Raw genomic sequence first — 19,820 nt, 5'->3', positions numbered from 1 at the left:
CATGATACTCTATGCAGAAAATCTGAAAAACTCCACCAAAAATTTGCTAGAACTAATATATGAGTTCAGCAAAGTCACAGGATATAAAATCAACATACAGAAATCTGTTGTATTTCTATATACCAATAATGAAGCAGCAGAAAAAGAAATCAGGGAATCGATCCCATTTGGAATTGCACCAAGAACAATAAGATACCTAGGAATAAACCTAATCAAAGAGGTAAAAGATCTGTACTCTGAAACCTTAGAACACTTTGAAGGAAATTGAAGAGCACACAAAGAAATGGAAAAACAGTCCACGATCATAGATTGGAAGAATAAACGTTGTTAAAATGTCTATACTACCCAAAGCAATCTATACATTTAATGCAATCCTTAGCAAAATACCACCAGCATTTTTCACAGAACTAGAACAAACAATCCTAAAATTTGTAAGACCCTGAATAGCTAAAGCAATCCTGAAAAAGAAAAGCAAAGCTGGAGGCATCATGATTCTGGACTTCAAGCTATATTACAAAGCTGTAGTCACCAAGACAGTATGGTACTGGCACAAAAACAGACAAGTAGATAAATGGAACAGAATAGAAAACCCAGAAATGGACCCACAACTATATGGTCAACTAATCTTTAACAATGTGGAAAAGAATATCCAATGGAAAAAAGATGGTCCTTCAACAAATGGTATTGGGAAAACTGGACAGCAACATGCAGAATAATGAAACTGGACCACTTTCTTACACCATACACAAAAATAAATTCAAAATGGATGAAAGATCTAAATGTGAGAGAGGAAACTATCAAAATCCAAGAGGACAACATAGGCAGCAACCTCTTTGACCTCTGCCACAGCAACTTCTTACTAGACACGTTGCCGGAGTCAAGGGAAACACAAGCAAAAATGAACTATTGGGACTTCATCAAGATAAAAAGTTTCTGCACAGTGAAGGAAACAATCAACAAAACTAAAAGGCAGCTTACACAATGGGAGAAGATATTTGCAAATGACATATCTGATAAAGGATTAGTACCCAAAATCTATAAAGAACTTACCAAACTCAACACCCAAAAAACAAATAACCCAGTTAAGAAATGGGCAGAAGATATGAGTAGACACTTTTACAAAGAAGACATCCAGATGGCTAACAGACACATGAAAAGATGTTCAACATCACTCATCATCAAGGAAATACTTTTCATACTGAAATCTGACTTTTTTTATTTTTATTTTTTAATTTTTTAATTTTTTTTAAAGATTTTATTTATTTATTCATGAAAGACAGAGAGAGAGAGAGGGGCAGAGGGAGAAGCAGGCTGCCAAGGAGCAGGGAGCCCGATGCGGGACTCGATCCCAGGACGCTGGGATCATGACCTGAGCCGAAGGCAGATGCCTAACCATCTGAGCCACCCAGGTGCCCAATCTGACTTTTTTTTAAAGATTTTTTTTTTTTTTAATTTTAGAGAGCATGAGCAGAGGGAACAGCAGAGGGAGAGGCAGAGAGAGAAAGTGAGAGAAACAGACTCCCTGCTGAACCTGGAGCCTGATGCAGAGCTCGATCCCACAACCCCAAGATCATGACCTGAGCCAAAATCAAGAGTCGGACGCTCAACAGACGAGCTACCCAGGCACCCCCGAAATCTGAATTTTAGGGCCACTGTGATAGATTTAGACCAAAGGAAATAGGTTTTGAGAATTTTGACATATTAACAGTTCTATAGTTAACCTGGATTATCTAAATATGTGTAAATATCATATACTGCATTATCCAATTAAAGTTCTTTTAAATGACCACATTTGAAATAATGCAGAAAAAAATCTGTATAAAATTCAACATCCCTTTAAAACTAAAGAAAAAAACTTTCATCAAAATAAAAGGAGGAATTTCTGAAACTTATAAAGTTATCTACCAAAAACCTAGAGCTAACATTTTTAATGTTGAAATTTTAAAAGAATTTTTCTTGAGAAACAAGAAAATGATGCTCTGCTATACTCTTATTCAGCCTTTTACTAGCGATCCTAGCCAGAGTAGTAAGATAAGAAAGAGAAACAAAAGGAATAAAAATTGGAAAGATAGAAACAAACTGTTCATAGATGATGATGTGATTTGATTTTTTAAGAGAAAACTCAAAATGATGTACATATAATGTATTAGAGTTGGCGAGAGAGTTTTACAAAGCAACTGAATATAAGATAAATATACAAATTTGCTAACAAACAGAATATGTAATTTTTTACAGTTTCAACAAAAAGTATAAAGCACCTGGGAATACAACTAATAAAAGATGTGTAAGACCTTTATGGAGAAAATTATAAAATTATTAGAAAATACTAATGAGACAAATTAATAGATAGACCTACCATGTTCCCTGTTAGAAAAACTCAGTATCATAAGGAAGTCACCTTTCTCCAAATAGAGATATAGATTCAATAATATTTTTATCAAAATCTAAAATCTACCAAAAACCAAAAATTAATGTTTTAAGAACTCAACAAGCTGATTCTGAAATTCTCATGAAAGATTAAAAAGCCCAAGAATAACCAAGGCACTTCAAAAAATAACAATTAGGTAGTGATGGAAACTGGAAACTATCAAGACATTTTTACAACTATGTAAAGAAGGAAAGTTGATATTCATGCAGGGATAGATAACATTACTAGGGCAACATGGTAGAGCTTCTAGACACAGATCTCTGGAAAGAACAGAGATGATATCACAAATGCCTGGGAAAGAGGACTGTTTTATAAAAGGTACAGAAAACTGTCTATCCATATGGGAAAAAAAAAAACAAACATCTATACCACACACCTTATACAAAAGTAAGTCACATGTGGCTTAAGAACTTAAATGTTAAGGCAGAACTTTAAATTTTAAAAATGTATATAAATAATTCTTACCATTTCAAGGTAGGAAAGGAGTTCCTAAAAAGTACTGATCATAAGAGAAATGATTAACAAATCTAACTACATTAAAATTACAAACTTTTGGTCAAAAGATTTCATAAAAAAAATTCAAAAGGCAAGGCACAAACTAGGAGAAGATATTTACAATGATACAACTGGTGGAGTAGAATACAGAATATATGAAGAATTCTTATAAATAAATAAGAACAAGGGCAACCTCAGAAAAAATAGGTAAAAGACATGACTGGGCATTTTACAGAGAGGGAAACTTGAGTATTTTGTAAGTATGAAAGATGATAAACCTCATAAATGATTAAAATGAAAATAGGAACAAGTAGCATTTTACTCCCTACCTATTGGTATTTTACTTGGGATGGGAGGGAGTTATCTTGATATCTGATCTAAATGGTATCTTACTTGGGGGTGTGACAGGAAGAAGTCTGATAACAGGAGCTGTTCAGTGAGTTTAAATATCTATAACCACCAGGAGAACAACTGGCATTGTCTTATACAGGTGAATATTTGCATACCCATGGTACCAGCAATTCCACTCCTACGCATATCTCCTTGGAAAGAGCTTGCACATGTACACCAAGATATACAAGAAGAACGATCACAGCAGCATAGCTCATAGAAACAAAAACTGGAAACCAGGCAAATGTCTGTCAATAAAAGAATATCCAAATAAACTGTTTTGCTGTCACAGTAGATTTTTAAGCGAATATAAAAATGAATGAACGACACAACTGAACTGAGCCTGGATGAATCCCAGAGACAATATATTAAGTGAGAAAAAGGAAGTCATCGATGACATACTCTATGTCATTGCATAAGCTGCAAAAACAAGCAAAACTAAATAAGATACCTTGCGCATGTGGCAAATTCATATGTTTCAAAAACAGGTGGATGAGAAACATAAAATTCAGAGTACAGGGCAGTGGTGTTAGAAAAGCAGGTGATGGGAGAGGAGAGAAAGATGGACAGACACGAAGGTATGGACAGTGTTCCGATTTTAAAGCTGAATGTTGGGCTCACAGTGTTTATTTTGTCTCATAAATTATACATATGCTATGTACATTCTTTCATAAGTCTCAAATGTATATAGTGAGAAGTTTTTTTAAAAAAAGGAAAAATGCTAATTTTTAAAAAGGAAAGGGAAAATTTATAATTATAAACAGCTTTCATTTTATGTACTGTAGTGGGAGTTCTATAATTGGTAATATTGAAATTTGTAGACAAGTATACACATAATGAACGCCTTCCCCTGACACCCCCACCCAATTCACGAAATGTCCCAGAAAGTAGAGTTTCTGGAAAGCTTCTACCTGATTGGACTAACATAATGTCAGAAGGTTGTATCCTAGATTGAAGTACCGTATTCAAGGGAATAGCGGGCTGCATCAGAATTTAGAATTCTCACCTTTTAATGATTCATGTATCGTTAGAGCCAGAAGGAACTTAGACATTGTCTGACCTGTGCTTCTCGCTTTCTGATGAGCAATCTGAGACTGTCAAAGGGGAAGTGACTTTCTCAAGCATGGAGATGGCAGGTGCAGGGCTTCCTGTGTTGGTGTGGCCCCCGACTTCTCAAAAAGATGGGTGGCCTTGTTCCGACAGGCTGGTTTCCTTAGTGGTGCACATGGACAAGAGGAAACCAGGGGATGAGAGAAGTCTGAGTCTTACAAAACAGCAGTAGCAGCGCCAGGATGGTGGGGGGGGGAGGCGGGAGGAGCAGGGATGGGGCGCGTAGGTCAGTCTGCACATTTACTGTGTGCTACTCTGGTCTCTATTCTGGACGCATTACATGTATCATCCAATCTCAGAACAACTCTGTAAGGTGGTTTATTAGATGAGGACACTCAATTGCAGGATGGGCAGTGGGTGGGGGGAAAGGGGGGCGTGCTCAAGAAGTAATGGAAAGAAGAAGGCATGAAGCAGGGAACCCATCACACCTAGCCAAGGAATCCCAACAGAGTGGACACATTGAAGGGAAGTGTAGGAGTCATCTGTGGGATTTGTGACTTCAAAGGAATCAGAATAAATTAACCAGAACATTAACTTGAGTTGGATCCAAACTGGATAATGAGCTTATGCCACACCTCCTTTACCACACGAGTGCTGGTAACAGAGTGGGCCCTCAGCTCCAACACCACCATGACCTTGACCTACAGCCATGGGGGCGGGGGTGGGTTGGGTAGAATAGCGGAAAGCACAGTTATCTAAACCAACGGCTGGAACAGAAATAAGGAGGACACTATTTCTAAGTTAAATTTGGACAGAAAATTGAGACTGCTCTTGAAGTAGTAAGACACAGCATGGTTCAAAATGTAGTTACAACTTTTTTCCACACAGAGATGAATAAAAACTCACCTTGACTCTTATTAAAAACACAACTTTGCTCTGCATCCTGCAATCTAAGTTTACAAAGAAAGTGCCTTGTGTAAATTTAATAATTCTTATACGTATATCCTTAAAAACCTACTTTAAAGGCACGATGGAAAGGTCCTGTACCTAAGATTTGGGGACTCTAGCTCTGAACATTATCAGCGGATAACTGGTCATGCTCCCTGTTAACTATGGTATTCCCGAGAGAGTGTCATCTCGCCTTCTAATGCGTATAAGGGTGTGTTTCTCTGAGTCATCCAGTGTGGTGGCCACAGGAGGTGACCGAGCACTTGAAATGTGGCTAGTCCAAACTAAGATGTAGGCTTTGAAACACTGAATTTCAAAGACTTGATATACCCGCCCCCAAAAAAGGTAAAACATCTCATTAACATTTTTTCCTAATGACTGCATGCCGAAATGATAATTTCATGGATATACTGGGTTACATAAAATATACTAATATAATAATTCCACCTGCTTCTTTTTGCTTTTTTTTTTTTTTAACGTGGCTACTAGAGAATTTTAAATTACGTGTGTGGTCCGTATTATATTTCTGCTGGGCAGTGCTATGTTAGGTGCTAGGGTTTTCTTCATATCAAATTCCCATCATCCCTGCTTTCAATTCCATTGTCATCACATTGACTGTGGAAATGATGTTTCTCAATGTAACTTGAAAAGTCTCTCTGCTTAGCATTCAGTTGTGTGGCTCAGTCAGTCATCAGGGAAACAGCAGCCACTTTGCCCCATGCTTCCAAGTGCACAGCTGACTTGTAAAACTTCACAGTGTTAGTGCATTTGCCACCTGCTGATGGCAGTAATTGCATTATAACCCGAATGCAATTAACTGCCAACATTTTTCTTCAACTTTTGCTGTTCTGCTCAGTTTTGCAGCATGGGAGAAACATCTGTGCAAAACCTGTAAAAATGATTAGTATTTATTCAATAAATCATTATGTGTCAGGTGCAGTAAGAAGCAAACAGTAAATGCCATAAAAGAAATCCAAAGGAACCTACGAGATATTCTTAGCATTTGGCCCTCTCAGCAGTTTTTGCATAACTTTTGATTCCATTTCACTTCTAAGTGAAGGAAAGCTAACACACAAAACTACTTCATGACTTTTAAAGTTACAGAACAGAAATACCCAGTAAGGAGGAAAAGAAAATGTTTTAAGATAGAAATGAATCATAAGTCTAGTGTTAGTAATTTAACACCTGGCAGTTTGTTGATTTATTTATTTACTTAGCAAATGTTTGGAGGATTTGGGGATACAAGAACAGCCTGCAAGATTTATTAAATCCCTGCATCACTGTCCTGGACATAATGTGGGGTTTGTTGTTGTTTTTTAAAAAGCACAAGTTAATCTCTTGGAAGAAAATGCCACCACATGTTTGATAGGATATTTCACATCAGATTGGGCAAGATACTAGTTTTGTTTCCTCCATGTTTCAGACTCTGAGAAATGTCCTTAACTAAGGTCACAATGGAGATGATCTGCTCCGTACTGAGGAACTAGAAAGAATCTCCAAATGGATTAGCTGAAAAAATGAAAACTAGGTTTTTTTGCATAAAGCAAAATAAAGTTTCCCTACGCTGTAAGCATTTTTATTGTCACATATGGTAATACTTCTCATAGATCTCCCCAATCCAGATACAGAACAGAGATACAGACTATGAAATCCCTGGGATAAAGATGGCAGGATCAGCTAGATCCTCAAAAATGCCTCTGTCACTTCATGAAGCCAACACGAAGGGAATAACTGAGATGTGGATCCAAAGCCTGACAGACTGTGCAGGGAGCCCCTGATATCACTCAGAATAGGCAAAATTATGCTGCTGTACCTGACGATCCCCAAACCTTACAGCAAAAAAAGTCTATTTGTTGCTCATGTGACATGTCCATCTTGGGGCCCAGGTCCTCATCCTCCTCAACCAGGGACCTGGCTCTACCACCTGGAGTTGTTAGGCAACACGGATAAAGAAAGGGGGGGTGGGAAGCTGGGGCATTGCACACTGGATCATCCATGCACATGTCACTTCTGCTCACATTTCTTGGTTAAAGTCAGTCCATGGCCACCTCTAACTTCAAGGTAGTGGAGAACTAACAATCCTACTGATTGTCTGGAGGAGACAAGATGGTTAAATTGGTGAGGAGCTACAATGTTCACAGTCCTCTACCTCTTGAGTTTCTTGTAATGTGAGAGCAAAGCTCTCCTTATAATTTAGACCAGTTTTAGACAGGTCTGTTAGCTGTAGCCAAAACCATTTAACTGAGATATCAGAACACCCAATTCTCAAACCAGAGAACAATGAACAAAATGAATTCTTTTTTTTTTTTAAAGATTTTATTTATTTATTTGACAGAGAGAGGGCACAAGCAGGGGGAGCAGCAAGCAGAGGGAGAAGGAGGCTTCCCGCTGAGCAGGGAGCCAGATGTGGGGCTTGATCCCAGGACCCCGGGATCATGACCTGAGCTGAAGGCAGACGCCTAACTGACTGAGCCACCCAGGCGCCCCTGAACAAAATGAATTCTATATTCAGCAAAACACCTTTCAAATATGAAAGAGAAATTTCAGATATTCCCAAATAAGTAAAAACTGAGAGAATTGGTCACTAGCAGATAAATAGAAGGACATTAGACTGTGACTCAAATCCACATGAAAAATTAGAAACCTGGTAAACGTCATTACATAGGTAAATCTAAAAGACAGTATAAATGTATTTTCTGTTTGTAACTCTTTTCTTCCATCTTATTTTAAAGACAGTTGCATGAAGCAATAATTATAAATCTGTGTTGATGGGCATACAATATATAAAATGTGATTTATGTGACAATAACAGCACGAAAGGGGAGACGGATAGAGTTATATAGGGACAAAGATTTTGTATGCTATTGTAATTAAATTGGTATTAATCCAAACTAGACTATTAAAAATTAAGATGTTAGTTCCAATTCTCAAGGCAACCACTAAGGAAATAACTAAAAATGTGTATATACTAAAAGAAACAATAAGGGAAATTGAATTAGTACACAGAAAATATCTACTTAGCACAAAAGAAGGCAGTAATTAAAGAATAAACTAACAAAAAACATGATCAATAAAAAACAAATAGCAAAATAGGAGACATAAATTCTATCTTATAAGTAATTATATTTAATAATTGGCAGAATAGATTGCAAAAATTATCCAACAATATGCTGTCTACTGGAGACACACTTTAGATTCAGACCCAAATTGTTTAAAGGTAAAAAAGATGGGCAAAGATACAACATGCAAACAGAAACCAAAAGAGTGATAGAATGGCTATACTAATATCAGACTAAATAAACTTTAAGACAAAAATTATTCCTAGAGACAAAGGAAAATATTTTATAATGGGAAAAAAGTCAATCCATCAGGAAGCTATAACAATATAAACTTATATACACCTAACAACAGAGTCCCAAAACTCATGTGGCAAAAACTGTCAGAATTAAAGGGAGAAAGAGACAATTCAATAATAATAATAGTTGGAGACTTGAATACCCCACTTTCAATAATGAACAGAACCACTAAGCAGATGATAATTAAGGAACTAGAAAACCAGAACAGTTGCTATTCCTGGAGAAGACAAAACGGATTGTAGGGACTCAGAACTGGATATAACAAATACATCATAAAATGAAGACCCCTGAGAAGATGATATTAAAGGCAGTTGTGAAGAAACTGATTTATAGAATTAAGTCATTTACTGAAAACTCTTAAAAAGAAACTAAACATAGGACAAATTAACTGACAAAGATAAAATAATCTATGCACTTAAAGATCCTATTAAAAGCCTCTCAACTGAGAGAACGTCATTGCAATTAGAAAAAAAAAAAAAATAGAAAGAGAAGCAAAAGCTCCTGTAGAAACTTCAGAGTCCTTTCTATACTGCTTCAAGAATAAATTTTCACCAAATATCCAATTTAGAGTTAATCTACCTCATAAAGACAGAGGAGAATCTTTTCAAGGTAAATGAAAAGAGCAGCCATAAATGTAAAGAACTGGACAGCTGAAAAAGTCAAGCCAAATTTTTTTCAGATAATTCTGAATGAAGCATTGGCTTCTTATCAAAGTGGCTTATATCCCATGAGCAAAAAGTTTATGATAATAGGTTGAGGGCTCTGCTGGCTGAAAGAAACCTCAATAACTTAAGAAAAGAAAATGCATGCATTAATCAAAAAATGATAAAGAAGAGTTTAAGCATTTCAAAAGTATATTTACATCCTGATGTTTCAAACGGGGCATTTGGCAGATGCTCAAGAGGACACCTAGAAATCCTCTGGTGAAGAGATTCCCAAGTAAGGATGAGCATCAGGCCGTGATCATGTAAGGATTCAGGCCCAGGGCCTCATGTAGACCAGATGCCACCACCACCTCCATCCCAGGAAGACAGAAGCAGGATTCCTTCAGCAGGGTATCTCCATCATGTCACAGAAGTCTTTCCACAGGAGTAACACATAGCTTATCCTGATGCTCCTTGTGTTGACAGGTGCCCAGAACATTCTTTTGGTCCGACCCTCCCACTTGAATGTGGCATCCCTAACCTAAGCTCCAGTTCTGTGAGTCCCAGGGGCTGATTCCTGAGAGAAGGCCCTCCCATCCTTCCCCTTATTCTGAAAAATGAGGATGAATCTCCCCAGAAACTGCTTTACTGAGGAACTTTCCTAACCCTGCACATCTTCCACAGGCAACAAAAAATGTCTGTACCCTAAGCACTAATATGATACTAAGCAATAAACACTAAGTCATCAAATGTCATGTGGCAGTGGCATAAAAACAGAATGATAGACTAGTGGGATAAAGAGACAGTGCCCAGAACACACCCACGTCTATTTGGGAACTTAATATACACTAAATGTCAAGATAAACCAATGAGAAAAGGATGGATTGTTTAGGAACTGATGTTGAGAAAGTGGCTCACTCTGTGGCGATCCCTACTTAATAGCATATAAAAGATGGACTCCAGATGACTTAAAGGTCTAAACATGAAAGTGAAAACAATATATTTAATAGAACAAAGAGTAGGAGAATATATTTGTGACTTAGGGCACGGGAAGGACTGCTTCCTACAAATTAACAAAAAAAAAGGTAGCTTTCTAAAAGAAGAAACTCAAGGGGCTAACAAACGTGAAGAGATGCTCAGACTCAGTTATCCAGGGAAATGCAAATCACAACAAGAATGACATTACACTTGCTACCTAATAGACTTGGCAAAATGTAGAAGGCTGGGTAATGCCAAGTGTTGGCAGGAATACAGGAAGATGCATGACTGTGGGAACGAGACAAAGTCATCTGGAGAATAATTGGTCAAATTTAAGTAAATGCACACCATCTGCCCCATCAGCTCCATTTCTGGGTATACAACCCAAAGAAGTAACACATAGGTAGGTCCAGAAGCAGACATGGATGATGGTGTTCTCTACGATGCAATTCCTAGTGGGGAGGAACAGGGCTTGGGGCAAGGAGTACTTTATAATTCATTGCGATCATGGACTAGAAATATGCTAATATGAATGAGTCTTAAAGAGTGTTAGTGAAAAAAGTAACACAGGAATGAAGTATAGAATACCATTTATAGTAAGTCATAGATAGATAAACCCAAAATGATAGTACACATTTTAGAACACTTACAGATTAAAAGATACATATAGAACACATTGGAATGGTGGCTCAAGGGCAGAGGGGAGGGACGAGCAGACAGGGATGAGAACAAAACAACATGAAGAACAATGACAGGCCTCACATGGGACAATGACCATGACAGGCCATGAATTATGGAGTCAGACTCACTCAACTTTAACACCTGAGATTTTTCACAAAAAGAAAAAAAAGAAAAAAAATATGCTACAAAGTAAAATTCCATTACACTGCTATGCAGTTCTATACAATTCCTATAAGCTTTTAAAACCAGTATCTTCATTTAAACAGGATAATGTCAGCAACTTATGACATTACTCAGTTAAGTCTACTGTTTTGAGAACCTAATTATACCTCTGTTTCTAAATATAAGACAAAGTATAGTCAAAGACTATTATGCAAAGGAAATAGATTTATCGATTCACAGGGCTGCAAATTGCTTGGACCTAAAACTGGAAGTCAGATACATACGAGCTATAGCACAGCTGCTGCGTTGGGCTTCATGACACAGCAGCGAAATGAGGTCATAAGGTTGGAAAAAGATTTTTAAACATTGCAAAATGCCCAGTATTTTGGAGGCTTGATCTAGAAACAAAGTCTGGGATTCTGACAATGATAGCCATCCATGTAACATGTTTAAGTCTTTTTAGCGACAGAATATGAGGAACCTGGGTAGATTTAAGACTCACAGGTAGATGCTTTGGGTTTCATAGTGTAGGTTAAGCAGCGGTAATCTGGCACAAAGATTGGGATAGGAGGAAAGTTAGGGACAAAAGGTCCGTGACCTGTACTGAGACCCACACAAATTCTACTGCTGCCTCGGTTATTGGCAGAAGCCCATGTGACAGAGCTAAGAAAAACACCTTCCTTCACTGAGACATCTACCTTCAGTTCTTTGGTAAATTTCTTGCAACTATCAAAAGAGAAACAACAGAAATGAAACAAAACAAACGAAAATCTCTTCCCCTCTCTTACTCCTTTCCAAAATCCTCCTCTAGTTCATCCAAACCCACTTCCCTGCCTTTGAGGAAATAGCCTGAATCCTGACTTCTAGCCTCCATCAGCATTTTCTATCTCTGCTGCACATGAAATAACTTTTCGGCATTATGGAAATATTGTGCCCGGTCAAGAAAGTTTAAAAGATGTGAAAGTTGCCAAAGTATCTTAATCCAAAATGTCTTTAATTTTCAGAAATCTTAAAGATACTGCAAAGGAGCTATCAAAAGTTCAAAATAGAGATGGGAAGTAATTTAGGCAATTCATTTGAAGTATCCAATTCTGTGAGATAAGTAGTATATTCAATGGATTTGTCTTTCCATTCTTCTTAGGGTTTTACCATTTGCCTTGTCGCCATCCAGGGTATAAAATAGAGAGACACATTGTTTCTGTAATATTCTAGTGTGAATTTTTCCCCATTCTTCAAAGCTTTTGGCTCTAGAGAACACTAGGTCACATACAGAGATGTTACAGTCTCTGAAAGAATCAGCAATCTGTGGCTCCATTTGTAAGGAGGAGAAAAGTAAATCTTCACTGATTAGATTTGTTTGCCAGGAAAAAACACTGTCTCTTCAATGGTCACTCTATAATCTCTTTTTGCCCCAGCTGGCAAGAAGGTCAAAACTAAATTCTATTGTAACTTAACTCATCTCAGACTCTGGTACATTCAATTTTCTGTGTTTTTTGGGGTGGGGGGAGAAGGGGGATGTGTTTTCGTAGCAAAAGTCCCTGCATGGATCCTAGCAGGATTCATCTGAGTATTCAGGGTTGTCTGGGGGCCGGGGGGGGAGGGAAGAGTAGAAGGGAAGAGCAACGAAGGGTGTCATTACATGAAGAACTGAGGTGGTGTTGAGAAAGAACTGGAAGACAAGTGTAAATATTCGTTCAGTGATGATGTGTCAACAAAAAGGAGAAGCTGCCCTTTAGCCTGTGTGATCTCTGACCCCACAAACATACCTTTGAGAGTTCTAGGGCTAGGGACAATTGCTAATCTTCTGATTTTACCATTCATTCATTCCAATGAATTTTGGTGAGTCATGCATCAAAGAAAAAGAAGGAAAACTGAATTTGCAGAACTATTTATAAAGGAACTTCATTTTTATTATAAGGAAAATCAAATTTTTTGAGAAAACCAACTTATGTATGACATAATTATGTTCCCTTACAAAGTGACTTTTTAAGAATATAAAAGATAATTAAAATAAATCTATGTCTATCTTACCATGATTTTAGTTTATAACTGGAATATTGCCAAGTTTCTAAAAAGTTACACCACTAAATTGTTACCTTTCTTCCGTCTTCTGGTCAAAGAGCAGGCATAAAATTATATTCTCTTAACTGACCTATGACTTGAAAATCTCTTCGAAAATTATAATAAGATATGTAAAATATACACCTTCATCTAATTTTTTTTATGTTGTGGGGATGAATGATTTGCAAAATATGTTTAAAAAATCTTCCTATCCCCTGGAGCTTATTACTAAGAAAATTGAGACGACCAACTAGGTTGCTCTATTACTATCAAATAAATACACCAGCTAAAAAAGAAAATGGAATGTTCACATCAAGTACATTCACTAACATAAGTGTGTTTGTGGTGAAGAGTTAGGATTACATGTTCATGTTGGACTGGGGTGGAAACAGAATTGGCAGTTATGGGATTGGACTTCTTTTATACTTGGTAGTTTGGACATCCTTCCTAAGGAGTTCATTTACTTTATTAGCAGGGGACATTTTTGGCTTTGACCATATCTGGGGGCTCTGAGGTAGTTAAAGGATATTTATAGGATCTCAGTAATTAGGACCTGCATGCACCTTACTTACAGCAAACCCACTGCTGAGGGGGGAATCTCTAGGCGCTGTCTGGCCCTTAGGCCTGAAAGTCCTTACAGCCACCTCTGGGTTGGTATGTGATGTCTTCTGGGCAATGAAAGGGTAGGATGGGGTTTGTATCCATCCCTGTGGGTTACATGCTTCCCTGAAACCTTGAGGATAGAGGCTACCCTACAATATGCTTTCTAAAAACTGTCTGCAGCAGTAAGAACAGCAAGAACATAAGATGTATTTTATAATGAGAGGAAGAGAAATTTTTCAAAGACCCAGAACAAAAGGGTGTTTCCAGGTTTTTCAAAGGTTATGAAAGAATAAACCTGAGATGATAATAACAGACACTCTGCTCAAGCTGTTTTAGGAAGCCTTCTTTTTATCTAATATTATCATTCATATTATTAACCATGCAAAACAGATTTCCCTACCTCCAATTTTCAAAAAGAATATGATTCTGTTTTAGTGATTTTAGATGCTATTACTTATTATCCTTTAATAAATCAATCAACAAATTATCAGAACATCTAAATATCCAATCTTACTTTTATCTGGACAATTTTAACCTCATCAAAGCTTATATCGGTAAGAGATTTCTTCGTCTGGCCTCTTCTGTGTCCAAATTTACACTTATTTCTCATCACTTGTTCATCATCTTCTATGGGTCTCCGAACATATTTAAAGCGATCTTTGAGAGCTCGTTTCCATAAAAACTGCATAAATTAACAGAACAGGACAGTTAATCTTCAAGGAGACTAGAATAATCCCATATAAACAACAAAATCTTCATCACTCTTGGGCTTGAAGTTATTTTCACATCACAGTAATAGAAATAATAGAACTATCCTTCCACTTACCTTCACAATGGTCTTATGATACTGCTATAAAAAATATAATCCCAAAATCATAACTAAGGAAACAGAGTCAGAAAAATAAAAATAGTTCCCCAATGCCACCTAGTTATTGAGTGAATATACTGGCTCTTCGATTTGGATTTTCTAATTCCCCAAATTAGATGTTTTCTACCATACTTTGCTGTCTCCACAACACATTCCACTTTTCCACTGGGTTCTAGGGAAGAACTGATACTGTCTTATGCATATATGGATTGACGCATTTTCTTAAAAACAATTTTTCTGTCATCATTTGAAATTCACTTTGGTGAATACTATTGGCATTCATTCCCTAAATATTTGTAGAGCATCTACTGTTTCAGACACAAAGACCAGGGTCCTGCCCTGGGAGGGAGTGGGGGCACAGGCAGACCCCATCTAGCAGAAGGATGAGTAATTTCAGTTCAGAAAGAAAAGTGTTATAACAGGGGAAGAGACAGCATGATCTTACATTGTGTTAGGAGACCACAGAAGCCTTCCTGTAGGAGGTACACCTAAGCTGAGGTTTAGGTGTTAGGCTTAGAAAACTACATGAGGGGGGCCAGTAGAGATGGCACTGGGAAATGCCAGGTGGGTGGGGGTGGATAGAAGTTCCAATGAAGCAGTCTGTGCCACGGAGCAGAGGGATAGCCCATGCCCCTTGGACAGCTGCCAAGAGCTGTGCATGGCTGGAACACAGAGTTTAAGATGGGCCAGAAGAGAATGGGCCAGAAACTAAGGCAGGAGAGAGAAGCCAGCCCAATTCTGAAAGGCAAGGTTACCCCATAAAGGAGCTTCTCTGCAATCCAGAACCAGATCTTTTCAAACCCTTGTCTGTGGACAGGCTACATCAGCATCTCATAGGGAACTTTCATCCTTGGTCCTTCCTCTAAAGCAGTGGTTCTCAAACTTTAACCTGAATCACAGTTCCTGGAGGACCTGTTAAAATACAGGTTGCTGGGCCTGTCTTTCAGAGTCTCTGGTTGGGAAGGTCGGGGATAGGGCTGAGAATCTGCATTTCTTACAGGTTCCCAGGTGACCCTGATGCTGCTGGCCCAGACCCTCAGGATTCTGATTCGGTTGGTCTGAGCAGAGCCCAGATGTCTGTATTTTTCAAGGCTTTATAGATAATCCAGCTACAGAGCCAAGCTAGTAAGTCCTCCGAGGTCATGTTGAGAGAGGAGAGCAGATGGTCAGATCTGGGCTCTGGAAGAATCTGTCTGCCATGTGGAGTATTTGGGAGATCAAAGACATGGGCGACAGCTGAGGGACACAACTGGGCTTTCTCAACAAACCAATGCTGTCTTTCTCTGCTGGGCCTTTGGTTTTGGCCTGGAAAGCTCTATCCCTCTCCTCCTTCACTCTGCTGGTATCTAGTTACCTCTTGCTCTGCCTCCAGATCTCAGTCAGCTCATGTCCCCTGATAGCAGCTCTCAGCTTTCCTTGTCTGTATTTACCACACTGGGAGTTTACCTTCATCTGTATGATGTTTTTCTGCTTCTGTGCTTTTCTATTCTGTTCTTTTCATTCTTCCTCTCTTCATTCTCCCCCATTTGCTTACTTGCTTCCTTACTTCACTCCCTTCCCTCTTTATTTCCTTTCCTTTCACTAGGCTGTAAGCACAAGAAGACAGGCTCATGTCTGCTTTCTTCACCAAGCCCAGCACAGTGCCTGATGCGTCTGAGAAACTATAAATACTGGATGCCTTGTATCAGTCCTCTGTGAGGTAGAGGGACCCAGGTGTCGAAGCAACAGACTAGAAGCAAGACTCTGAGTCTTGGCCTTGCTTGGTAAGGACCTCACTTCGTGAGGAGTAGCCCAACACCTTTTTTTTTTTAATTAATTTAATTTTATTATGTTATGTTAGTCACCATACAATATATCATTAGGTTTTGATGGTGGTGTTCCATGATTCATTGTTTGCATTTAACACCCAGTGCTCCATGCAGTACGTGCCCTCTTTAATACCCATCACTGGGCTAACCCATCTCCCCGCCCCCCTCCCCTCTAAAACCCTGTTTGTTTCTCAGAGTCCATAGTCTCTCATGGTTCATCTCTCCCTCCGATTTCCCCCCTTCATTTTTCCCTTCCTTCTCCTAATGTCCTCCATGCTATTCCTTATGTTCCACATAAGTGAAACCATATGATAATTGACTTTCTCTGCTTGACTTATTTCACTTAGCATAATCTCCTCCAGTCCCATCCATGTTGATGTAAAAGTTGGGTATTCATCCTTTCTGATGGCTGAGTAATATTCCATTGTATACATGGACCACATCTTCTTTATCCATTCGTCTGTTGAAGGGCATCTCGGCTCTTTCCACAGTTTGGCTACTGTGGACATTGCTGCTATGAACATTGGGGTGCATATGGCCCTTCTTTTCACTACATCTGTATCTTTGGGGTAAATACCCAGGAGTGCAATTTCTGGGTCATAGGTAACTATTTTTAACTTTTTGAGGAACCTCCACACTGTTTCCCAAAGAGGCTGTACCAATTTGCATTCCCACCAACAGTGTAAGAGGGTTCCCGTTTCTCCACAACCTCGCCAACATTTGTTGTTTCTTTCCCTGTCCATTTTTGCCATTTTAACTGGTGTAAGGTGGTATCTCAATGTGGTTTTGATTTGAATTTCCCTGATGGCTAATGATGATGAACATTTCTTCATGTGTCTGAAAAAATGTTCATCATCATGTGCCCAACGCCTCTTAAAACCTGAGCCTCAAGGCTGCTTCTCAGCCCCTCCACTTCCTTGTCATGCCATGTGCTTGAAGAGGCCCAAGACTGGGGTGACTTTGGGCACCTCTTCTAAGCTCTATTTGCTCATGGGCAAATGGGAATGCCACCGAGATCACATGAGTACCATGTCTGGCAGTTAGATTCTGCCATTCCTTCTTCCCTGGCTTAAGTCTCTAGAAGAGTTATTCCCTACCCTTCAGAGGAAGGATCTATGTTGGGAGGACCCGGGGTCTAGGCCTAGTGTGTCTTAGCCAAGAAATCAGCAAGTAACTCTTCAGTCTTAGTTTCTTCAGCTATAAAATGGAACAACAAGCTCAGTCCTGTCAACTGCCCTGGGGTTTTGGGAGACCGACATGATTGCTACTCACAGAAGTGATTTGTAAATGAAAGTGCTGTTCATAAAGCCTTCCACGGTCCTGCAGAGGACTGCTGTGGGCTGAGGCTGGCGGACAGCTTCAACTCTGATGATAAGTATGTATGAGTCAGAGACGCTCCCTCACCTCCCACAGCCTTGCGGGTTTGCCCTCAGCCACCACTGTTTTACAACAGCACACAAAGAATGGATGGCTTACATTTTTCTTAGCTCTAAAATATGAATGATTGCAAATGCATTTTTCCCTCATGTTTCCTACAGCTCTGAAGTCCTTCTAAACCTGCTGATCTGGTGGGAAAGATTACAGCCATCAAATACTAGGACATTTCCCAGCCTCTCCCTGCTCTCCTTATTAACTGTCTGATAGGAACATAGAAAAGACAAAATGGGGCGCCTGGGTGGCTCAGTTGGTTAAGCGACTGCCTTCGGCTCAGGTCATGATCCCGGAGTCCCTGGATCGAGTCCCGCATCGGGCTCCCTGCTCGGCAGGGAGTCTGCTTCTCCCTCTGACCCTCCCCCCTCTCATGTGCTCTCTCCCTCATTCTCTCTCTCTCAAATAAATAAATAAAAAATCTTAAAAAAAAAAAAAAAAAAAGAAAAGACAAAATGATTTTTGGAATAATTGGAGAAATGGGAATATGGTTTATATATGTCTTTATGCAGTTACTGCATATGAAATTATGCAATTATTGCTCATTTTCTTAGGTATAAAAATGGTATTGTGCTTATAGAGGACATCATCCTTGTCCTTACAAGATATCTGCCGAGGTATTTAGGAATGGCATCTGAAACCTATTTTTTGTTTCCAAATGCTCAGCCAAAACAAAGAGATAAATATGAGCCAGGAAAAATAAATGTGACAAAATATTAATACCTAGTGAATCTAGATCAGTGATTCTTAAGTATCAGGATTTTTCCCTCTTCCCAAAATGCGCGTGGCAATGTTTGGAGACAGGGTGGTTGTTTTCATGCTTTGGGTGAGTGGGTGGGGGCTACTCACACCTAGAGAGTGCCAGGAATGCTGCTAACTATCCTACAATGTGGATACAGCCACCACCACAAAGACTCATCCAGCCTAAATTCTAAGTACTGCCAAGATGGAGAAACCTTGATTGAGGTAAAGGATATATGGGTGGTCACTGTAGCATTCTTTCAACTTCTGTGTAGACATGAAAATTTTCAAAATAAGAAGTCGAGAATAAAATTAGCCCTAAAAATGATGAAGAAAGAGCTTGATCACTTGTGCATGCTCTCTCTCTCTCTCTCTCTCACATACACACACACACACACACACACACACGTGCATGCACATATGAACATTCTCTACTATGCACCAGAGTTTCCCCTTCCATTCAATGTGTACAAACATGGGCCATAACACGCTAAGCAATTTTTCAGGTTTCTTTCAGTTAGCCATCTTTCATTAATGCCACTGGGGATAGAAGTGGGTAAAATGCACACAAGATCAAAGTAAGCATTATTCATTACTTTCTATTTGTCTCACTTTCATAACCATGAAACTAAAGGTCAAAATGTAATTGGATAAATATGTATTTGCTTATATGTATGCAAAGATTCTCTAGAAAGAATCTCTAATAACATTAGTTACTTCTGGGGAGGAAGATTAGGTAGCTGGGGGACAGAGGTGGGAGGGAGACTTTTCCATTTATATCTTATTGTAGCTTCAGAGTTTTGAACTTTGTGAATATATAATTTATTCAAAGAGCAAATTTAAATTCTTTCTTAAAATGCAACTGTCTCTATACACAGTAACAATGATTAGTTGGCAGATAGTATATCTCGAGTGTAGAAGGCATTTTTAGAATCAATTTTGTCAGGCATATCAGTGTGTTTATCAATGTTGGGACTCTAGGTTTGTTTATTTTTGTAGTTTTTAAGGGTTTTTTATATAGTGTGTGTTTTTGTTTTGTTTTTTAGAGAAAATGTGGTTTATTTTACAGCATGCTTTTTATATGCAGCAGCATATTTTAGGAATGATGTCAGACTATAAGCAAAAATACCTAAATTCCATTCTGGGCTTCAATAGTTACTAGTTCCAGACACAGAATAC

General features: G+C 38.6%; 1 protein-coding gene across 1 annotated transcript in view; it reads right to left on the bottom strand.

The window, feature by feature from the left end:
* The window catches only part of SAMD3 (sterile alpha motif domain containing 3), a 52,162-nt gene that overhangs the window by 9,023 nt on the left and 23,319 nt on the right, over nucleotides 1–19,820 (bottom strand). Inside the window, exon 6 of the mRNA XM_021693528.2 lies at nucleotides 14,311–14,478. Within this exon, the coding sequence (XP_021549203.2) occupies nucleotides 14,311–14,478 (168 nt within the window). The remainder of the gene's footprint in view (nucleotides 1–14,310; nucleotides 14,479–19,820) is intronic.

This window comes from Neomonachus schauinslandi, chromosome 8 (genome assembly GCF_002201575.2).
Source record: "Neomonachus schauinslandi chromosome 8, ASM220157v2, whole genome shotgun sequence".
NCBI classification, from domain to species: domain Eukaryota; kingdom Metazoa; phylum Chordata; class Mammalia; order Carnivora; family Phocidae; genus Neomonachus; species Neomonachus schauinslandi.
Note: the sequence above shows the minus strand (reverse complement) of the source record. Positions and strands in the feature narration are given on the sequence as shown.